General features: G+C 32.6%; 1 protein-coding gene across 1 annotated transcript in view; it reads left to right on the forward strand.

Moving 5' to 3' along the window:
• The window catches only part of UBR3 (ubiquitin protein ligase E3 component n-recognin 3 (putative)), a 178,186-nt gene that overhangs the window by 140,791 nt on the left and 27,136 nt on the right, over nt 1-10,259 (forward strand). The window contains exons 31-33 of the mRNA XM_015565769.1: nt 2,755-2,840; nt 4,226-4,328; nt 8,403-8,506. Of these exons, the coding sequence (XP_015421255.1) occupies nt 2,755-2,840; nt 4,226-4,328; nt 8,403-8,506 (293 nt within the window). The remainder of the gene's footprint in view (nt 1-2,754; nt 2,841-4,225; nt 4,329-8,402; nt 8,507-10,259) is intronic.

Consider the following 10,259-nt stretch of genomic DNA (forward strand, 5'->3'; position numbering starts at 1 on the left):
AAAACAAATAACATTTTATGATTGGGCATTGCATGTCTCTTTAGTATCTAAGCCAGTGGTTCTCAACCTTCTGGCCCTTTAAATACAGTTCCTCATGTTATGACCCAACCATAAAATTATTTTCGTTGCTACTTCATAACTGTAATGTTGCTACTGTTATGAATCATAATGTAAATACCTGATATGCAGGATGGTCTTAGGTGACCCCTGTGAAAGGGTCGTTTGACCCCCAAAGGGGTTGCGACCCACAGGTTGAGAACCGCTGTTCTAGAGGGTAAATAAATAGCCTGTAAAACTGTTTCCCTTAATCATTGTTTTAGAACTTTTTTTTGATAGGACAATGAGTATCTTTTTGTTTTTAATTTTATTTGTATGGTGAAGCCTTGTGAGATTTTCTGAGGGCAGCAAAGAAGAAATTGTTGGAATGCTCAGAAAACTCCTGCTAACAGCACTATTGTGTGGTTGATTTTCAACAGTGAGGGAAGATTAGGCATGGGGAGCAAGGTGCATTTGTGTCTCTTTTCTTGCAAGTCTGAATTAAAGCACAAATTTTGTTATAAATGAAATAAGGAAAAGCTGATGGTTAGGGCCTCTGACTTTGATTTTTAAAGTTTTAGAAATTAGTACATGATACTAACCCTTTGGATAGGCAGGTATTTTTTTTTTTTTAATTCAGAAAGAATGTTGTGGAGGGCAGCAAAGAAGAAATTGTTGGAATGCTCAGAAAACTCCTGCTAACAGCACTATTGTGTGGTTGATTTTCAACAGTGAGGGAAGATTAGGCATGGGGAGCCAAGGTGCATTGTGTCTCTTTTCTTGCAAGTCTGAATTAAAGCACAAATTTTGTTATAAATGAAATAAGGAAAAGCTGATGGTTAGGGCCTCTGACTTTGATTTTTAAAGTTTTAGAAATTAGTACATGATACTAACCCTTTGGATAGGCAGGTATTTTTTTTTTTTTTAATTCAGAAAGAATGTTGTGTAGGAGATTGTCCTACCATAATCTGAAATAATTAATTACATTTAGTAGTTTTCTGTCAAGTATTCATTAAAATAAAATTCCTAGTAACATGTTTGTCATCCTTTAAAGTACCTTATTTGATGGTTGAATAAACGTAATTGTTCTTGTATTTATATTTTAATGAATATTTTTGCAAATTACCCTGAAATCAATGTGACATTCTAGTTCTGACATTTGAATGTAAGAATTGCTCATGTTTCTGGTTAGCACTTTTAAAAGTACTATCTAGGAAATCTTAGTTTCTATAAGAGAATATAGCCATTAATTTTTTCCTACAGATTAGGCAACAGAAGATTTGTGAAAACAAAATGTATTGATCTCATTTATGTCCCCTTGATGAAGGAAAACATGCTGGTCTCCGCTCGCTTTCTGTCCACTAATATGAAATCCTTGTCCCTGCTTCCTTGCTGGTAGGTTTTTAGAAGTTCAGTGAGCAATGAAAATCGCCTGAAGGGTGGAAAATTTCCTTGTTACACAGATTTCCTTATCAGCAGCAACCAGATGGAGCTCTGAGCAGGAACATTATCAATGTTAAATTGCTTTCCTTCCCCTTCTTGCCCTCTCCCCCCCCCAACAAGTAGAGAGGATTAAAGCATTCCTTTAGAAATGGGTGACAAATGTACAGACTTAGGAATATTAATATTTTAAAGTTTGCATTTCTAAGTAAATATATGAAAATAACATTTCAAAACATTCTTGTTCATAAAAACAATTAGAACTAGTTCAAAATGTTTTGTTTTAAATAAAATAGCATATGTTTTTTCTTGAAATCATTTGCAAAGAGTAAGCTTGAAACTTGGCTGACTAATTTTTTTATTTTTTTTTATTTTTTAAGACTGGGGGATAGCTCACTATTAGTGTCAAATGCATGTCTAGGATATAAACAACTTCATTCAGTTTTAGTTGTGGCAAATGTATATTTAAGATTATTAATACTGTTGAAGTAAAAATACATAGTTTATCACTCAGAATTTTTATTTATTATTTTGGCAAAAATTGCTATTTTACTGTTACTATTTTTGAGTGAATCTTTAGATTCTTCATCAGTTTGATTTTTGAAATGTCAATTTACTAATTATTGCTATTTTGTAAGCTGATAATTGCTAAATATTTTATAATTTCAGGTCTTTATGAATAATACTACTGATGTTTAGCAGTATCAATAGTTACACAATATATTTTAATAAATCTAATTTTAGACATCCACAGAAGAGACTGCTGTTAATTATGTTGTTCCTAGTCACTTTTATGTTAGTGATTTTGTTTCTTAATATTGATTTCTAGAATCATCCAAGCTCCAATGAGTGATAACCATTTCTCTGATAGAAAAATTGGTCTTCACTTGTGCGTTGTATGATAGTAACCACCTACTCAGTGGCTAACAGTTGGAATACAAATTCTTTCTTTAGATTCATTAGCAGGTTTATGAAGTGCATTGTAGTTATTTTCCTTATGGCCTAGTTTTTAGTATTTGCCAACATTTGGAATTTTGAACAATTATACTGTGACATGTGCGGTTTTGCAGTTATAAATATGAATATATAAGTAAGGACAATAAGCCTTCCCCTTTTTATTTCAGAAATAAAATTGTACTGATATTGCATAGATTATACTTTTGCAAATAATAAAGTTGAACTTCATTGTTTAGGTTGACTCAGTCATATCAGTAAGACAAATTAAGAAATATTGCTTCAGCCTAATGACTGAGATATATTATCATGCTTTACTTACAGAACAAATTTGGAACTTGAATTAATACATCGAGGAGGGAATTTGTGTTCAGGGGGTGCAAGCACAGCTGGCAAAAGGTCTTGTTTAAGTAAGTATTAAATGGTGCTAAAATTTTCTATTTATGTCTTTTTTGAAGGCATACACAGACAAAGTAATCTTTTGGTGTATTTTTAGATTCTTTTTATATTGTATATAATCAGTTTTAATAGTGATTATATGCTTTAAATGGTTAATCTTGTACTTAGAAAAAAATCATATGAATATTAGCTCTTTCTGTACTGTGATTACTCAGTAAATAACTGTCATGCTAATTGACCACATTTACATTGGTTCTAAAACAATGTTATTCTCAGCTATAAAAAATTGTTCTTGAACTAAATTCTTTTATTTTCTAAAAAATATATTTTATTGATTTTTTTACAGAGAGGAAGGGAGAGGGATAGAGAGTTAGAAACATCAATGAGAGAGGAACATCGATCAGCTGCCTCCTGCACACCCCCTTCTGGGGATGTGCCTGCAACCAAGGTACATGCCCTTGAGGGAATCGAACCTGGGACCCTTCAGTCCGCAGGCTGACGCTCTATCCACTGAGCCAAACCGGTTAGGGTGAACTAAATTCTTTAAAAGAATTCTCTCATTGTGTACATTTAAGAAAATCTTTTCATAATGGCAACTAGTATTGACTATAGATTCCTCTATATAGCTGCTATTAATTAAGGAACGCATTTATGTTGTATTTTGATATACATGTTAAAACCTATTAAAGTTGTATATGTTTGCTTTTATTTATGAATATACTTTATATTGTAAAGTGGCATGATTCTTTAATACTTTTTGTAAGGGTATAGTTGAAAGAAGTGTCATTTGGAACTTAAAGTAGATTTTTCATGAACATGAACTTGAAACCTGGGTATGTGCCCTGACCGGAAATTGAACCCAAGACCCATCAGTGCATGTGAAGATGCTCCAACCAACTCAGCCACACCTAACAGGGCTGTTATTTTTTTCTTCAGGTTGAATCAAAATTCTACCTAAAAAAGATGTTGGGGAAAATATTAAATAAAGAAAAATACTTCACCTAACTGATTTGTATGGTTGTTATTGTCCATATTATTCAGGGTAGGGTATTGAAGATAATAGTAAATTTTGTTTAGGAACGAGACAACAATAGTGAGAAGCACATGTTGTAAAGCTGTGGCATAAAACGCCGCAAAAGTAGATCTATGACAGATGAGGAAAAGGAACCATTCCTGTTAAGATGGACTATAAGGACAGTCCAGACACTACTTGAAATTATTTAGATATATTTCAGAATTTAGCTTAAAAGAGAGCATGAAGTAGTTGGTACTTAAACCTGGTGAATGATAATTATAAGAATAGGAAACATTCCTTTATAAATTAGACATTTTGTCTGAATTTTGTTCTGGAAGAATTTTGTAAACTTTCTAATTACCTTTTCTTTAACTTATTTAGATCAACTGTTCCATGTATTAGCCTTGCACATGCGGCTTTATAGCATTGATTCTGAGTTTAATCCCTGGAGAAAGCTTACTCAGTTAGAAGAGATGAATTCGCAGTAAGTATTACTGAAAGATTAAAGTTAATTAAAACTGTTTTTGAAAAATGCAGCTAAAACGTTCAAATGGATGTACACAATAGCTGGTTGTGCCTCGTTTTATGTCAGAATTGATCAGTGGATTCAGGTAGCCTAAGCCTGATCCCTCCATTGTTAAGTTCCCCATCAGCCTTTCATCTAATGATTTTTGCAATCCCTGATGATTCTTGCCTTAATCTGATATTTCATTAGATGCTGCAAAATAGTGATTTTAAAAAACCTTTCTTCGGTTGTACTAGATCAGGGGTGGGCAACTTTTTTGTGAGTGTGTGCCAAAGCCAGAAAAATCTCTGACTCAAAATTCTTCTGTGTGCCAACCCTAATTTTTTGAGAACATGTTACGCCTACTTGATATCTCTTAAGGCGTACGTATGTGAAGAACCTTGAAGAAATAATAAAATTCATTCGAGCGACAAAAACACAGTATATGATGATGAAAAATACATTTATTTTTTGATGTATACATGTACACTGATAGTCCGACAGAAAACTTTATGACTCCATTTGATATTATCAGTGGGACAATCCATGTCTGTGTTCTTTAAGATAACTTGTTATGTAAAATTACTTATTTATCTAAGATGCACCTACACTGAATTTATCTGAAAAATAAAAAAGTCGATATTAAGAAAAAAATTGTAAATGGAAGATTATAAGAGAGGGTTTCGCGTGCCAGCAAAAGTTACTGGCGTGCCATGTTTGGCCCGCATGCCAGGGGTTGCCCATCCCTGTACTAGATGTTGGATTTATAGTATAGATGGCTCTGAGGAGGGGGAAGTGTAGTCTTTATGGTGAATGATGATGATTAATTGACTATTTATATGAGAAACAATTAATGTTGACCCTTACCTCATACAGAACCTGTTCAGATTTTGCTAGTTGTTTCAGTAATATCCTGGGAAATGCAAATGCAATGCAAAGACCATTCAAAATCATGCTTGTGTTTAGTTGTCATGTCTCTTTAGTTTCCTTTAATCTGAAATTGTTCCTGACTTTTTCTTTGTATTTTATGACACTGACTTCTTTTTTGAAGGGTTTAGGCCAATTATTTTGTAGAATTTCTCAAATTATTTTTGTGTAATATTTCCTTGTAGTTAGATTCAAGCTATAAACTTTTGGCAGAAATACCACAGAAGTAATGTGTTCTTTTTACTGTGTTGTAGCAGGAGGCACATGCTGTTGATTTGTCTTGTTATTGATGATAGTAATTCTCATCATTTGGTTAATGTGGTATCTGCTAGGTTTTTTCACTGTAAAGTTATTTTATCCCTTGTAGTTAGTATCTGTGGGAGATACTTTGAAGTTATGAATACATCCTGCTACTTCTTCAAAACAAAATAAAATTGTGTGTGTGTTTTGTGTTTATAGATAAAATGAGCAAGCTGTAAGTATTTTGCATATTATGGCTAAGGAAAATCACTTTTGTTCATATTAGCTAGTGATTTTCTTTCTTAGCTGGACTTGCATACCCAGGGACAAGGATGGTGTGCATAAAGTATTAGCATACTTAACAATCATTTGGTTTAAGAAAAAATAATGGTAAAATTAGGCCTATTAACACTAACCCACCCATTTTCTCTTATCATCTGTAGAGTTAATAGTAGTGTACAGTTTTTATAATCTAGATTTTTTTAAAGATTAGCTAAAAACTTTAGAAGTTAGAAACAGTTACATATTTTAAAAAATTATCTTTACTGTTGAAAGTATTACAGATGTCCCCCTACATCCCACTCCTGTCTCCCCCCGCCAGGTCTTCACTGCACTGTTGTGTGTGTCTATGAGTTATGCATATGTGCATATAAGTTCTTTGGTTAATCTGTTATCCCTTCCTCTTCTTCACTCTGAGATTTGTCAGTCTGTTGCATGCTTCCATGTCTCTGGATCTGTTTTGTTCGTGAGTTCATTTTGTTCATTAGATTCCACATATAGGTGAGATCATGTGATATTTGTCTTTCTCTGACTGGCTTATTTCGCTTAGCATAATATTCTCCAGGTCCTTTCATTCCGTCTCAAAGGGTAAGAGAACCTTATTTTCTACTGCCGCATAGTATTCCCTGGTGTAAATGTACCACAGCTTTTTTATCCACTCATCTACTGATGGGCACTTGGGCTGTTGCCAGATCTTAGCTATTGTAGATAGCACTGCTATGAACATAAGGGTGCATATATTCTTTTTGATTGGTGTTTTAGGATTTTTAGGATATATTCTTAGAAGTGGGATCACTGGGCCAAATGGGAGTTCTACTTTTAATTTTTTAAGGGAACTCCATACTGTTTTCCACAGTGGCTGTACCATTCTGCATTACCACCAGCAGTGTACTAGAGTTCCCTTTGCTCTACATCCTTGACAGTTCTTGTTTGTGATTTGTTCATGGTAGCCATTCTGACAGGTGTGAGGTCATACCTCATTATGGTTTTATTTTACATCTCTCCGATGATTCGTGACTTTGAGCATTTTTCATATGTCTCTTGGCCATCAGAAATAATTATGTATTTTAAATATTAAGCATTTAAAGGATAATTATCACAATGATGTTATTAAACCCCACAGTCAAAATCTATGCTTCTCTTTCGACAGTGGGGTGAATTCATTCATTCATTCATAGTATGTGCCTACTGTGTGCCAGGAAAATCCATTTCTATGTCTTCAGAATGATTGTTTTTATCTTAGTAGCCAACAAGCTCCAGTTTATTATTTTTACATTTTTTTCTGATTATAAAAATTATACTTATTGTACAATGCTTAGAACATACAAAAATGCTGAAGATGAGAATGAAATGATCTAGAATCTTATAAACTATGTGTTATATATAGTTTATTACAGTTTAATGAACTCATCAACCATAAAAGTGAGAGCAAATATAGGGATAAATCATATTTTCTGAGATATCCTCTCCACTTTTAACATTATGAGATATTTTTTCACTTTCTTTTTTATATGTACATATATTATAAATTTTACAATACTATTTGATTCATACTCTATCAGTTTTGGAATTTTAAATTAATATATAACAACCAGATTCCCTTATCATTAAAAATTCTTTAAATGATGTACCTAATTTATTTATTCATTCATTTCTATTGTTAATTATTTAATTTTTCTTTTCCCACCATAATATCAGATGATGTGTTAAGCAGTTCTCTTGACATGTTAGATGTAACCTAGAACTATAGAATAACATGAAACTATAGAATAACATAATGGTTTAGATTATTTCAGTAATTTATTTGATAAATATTCACTGAGTGTTAGGAACTGTGTTGTACAGAGCAACATTGCTTCTCAGAAAGATTGTACCTATATAAACTTAAATTGTCAATCTAAGAATGTCCTCATTTCCGTCAATCTTGACTATTAGTACTTAAAAATATTTTGGGGATAATTTGAGAGTCAAAAATTGGGATCTCATGCCCAAATGGTGTGACTCAGTGGTTGAATGTTTGATTCCTAGTCAGGGCACATGCCAGGGTTTGGTGCTCAATCCCAGTAGGGGGCATGCAGGAGGCATGTTATCATTGTTATCATTGATGTTTCTATCTCTCTCCCTCTCCCTTTCTCTTTCTGAAATTAAAAAAGGGATCTTAAAGTAATAGAAATTTATATAACTTCTGGTGAAGTTAACTTTATATAAATATTTCATACTTATTAGCCATTTGTGTATAATCTGTGAATTACATATTTAGGACATCTGTACATTTTTCTGTTTGTATCTTATTTTTTAAATATTTCTGAAGGATTCTTTATTGATGTTTCTCTCTCTCTCTCTCCCTCTCTCTCGCTCTCTCTCTCTCTCTCTCTCGCTCCCCCCCCCTTTCCTCTCTCTAAAGTCAGTGAAAACATATCTTTGGGTGAGGATTAAAAAAGATTATTTTTTAGGCAAAAATTATGGCTCCTAGCTTTTTCTTTTGAAAGTTCTCAGGTGCTTATGAAAGTTTGATTTCTGATCCATAGGCATATGTGTAAAATAGAAAATGAATTAGAAAGAAAAGATGTACAATACTGTCTAAAGTGATTATGCATTTTCTTTTAGGTTGGGAAATGAAGAACAACAGCCTGAGGTTCCAATTCTTTATCATGATGTTACATCCCTTTTGCTTATCCAGATTTTAATGATGCCACAACCCTTACACAAAGGTATGTCTTTATAATTCAGATTCTTAGATTACATAGTATATATAATGAATATTCTACTAATTGTAGCAACAAATGTAGCATTCATCTGATGGTATTATTTAGAGGTAAATAACATTGTTTTTCCTATTTTTAGTAAATAGTTATCATATATATAAAGAAAATGACAAACAAAATTGTTTTTTCCCTTATAGGTCTATTTTTTTTAGCTTTTTAGTCCATAATGAGGTAAAGACATGGGAAATGACTCTGAAAACCTGTTTTAAAAAAATTAAAGTGATAATACAAAAACATGAAAAATAAAGCAAACTTTCAGCCTTAATAGCTCCACCCTATTTACATGCATATACTAATACATTTTAATATAGTAATATCATCGATTTATTCAAATGTGATGTCCCATCATTTTTAATTAGTGTTAATGTCATAATATTGATATTAATATTATACTACAAACATTTTAATTGCTCCAGTTTTTATTTGAAAACATTTAAACTATTCTGTCAAGTAATTAACTATTCTCCTTTGGTGGGAAACAGGTTTCTGCTTTTTTCTGTTTGTTTTTGTGCTATTTAAGTTACACTAGAAAAAACATCTGTGGGGTCTAGAACAAATCTTCCAAAATTTTATAAGGAACCACAAAAGACCCTCAGTATTCTCAGCAATCTTGAGAAAGAAGAACAAAATTGGAGGTATCATACTACCTTATATTAAATTATACTACAAGGCTATTGTAATCAAAACAGCCTGTTACTGGCATAACAACAGGCATATAAATCAATGGAATAGAACAGAAAGCCCATAAGTAAATCAATGGTCAATTAATATTTGACAAAGGAGGTAAGAACATACAATGAAGTAAAAACAGTTTCTTCATTAAATGGTAAAATTGGACAGGTACATGCAAAAAAAAATGCAACTAGACCACCAACTTATACCATACATAAGAATAAACTCAAAATGGACAAAAGAGTTAAATGTAAAGTCGGGAAACCATAAAAATCCTAGAAGAAAACATAGGTAGTAAACTCTCAGACTCTCTCATAGCAATATTTTTGTTAATATATCTCTTCAGGCAAGGGAAACAAAGGAAAAACTAAACAAATGGGACTACATAAAACTAAAAAACTTTCGTATAACAAAAGAAAACATTAACAAAATGAAAAGGCAGCCCACTACATATTTTCCAATAAAAAATCTGCTAAGGGATTAATTTCCAAATATATAAAGAAATTTATGAGTCAATACCAAGAAGCATAACAAACCAATTAAAAAATGGGCAAAGGATTGAATAGACACTTCGCTAAAGAGGACATTCAGATGGCCGATAGACATATGAAAAGATGTTCATTGTCACTAATCATCAGAGAAATGCAAATTAAAACCAAAATGAGATATCACCTCACAGCTGTCATGATTATCATCAGTAAATCAACAATCAGTACTGGCAAGGATGTGAAGGAAAGAGAGGCCTATACACTGTTGGTGGGAATGCAGACTAGTGTAGCCACAGTGGAAAACTGTGTGGCGTTTCTTCAAAAAATTAAAAATGGAACTACCTTTTGGCCCAGTAATCCCACTTTTGGGAATATATCTGAAGAAACCTGAAACACTAATTCAAAAGAATATATGTACCCCTATGTTCATGGCAGCATCCTATCTAATAATAGAAAAACATGGTAATTAACCATACCTCCAACATGCTTCCCATTGGCTAATCAGGGTGATATGCAAATTAACTGCCAACCAAGATGGC

Source organism: Myotis davidii, unplaced genomic scaffold (assembly GCF_000327345.1).
Source record: "Myotis davidii unplaced genomic scaffold, ASM32734v1 scaffold59, whole genome shotgun sequence".
NCBI lineage: Eukaryota > Metazoa > Chordata > Mammalia > Chiroptera > Vespertilionidae > Myotis > Myotis davidii.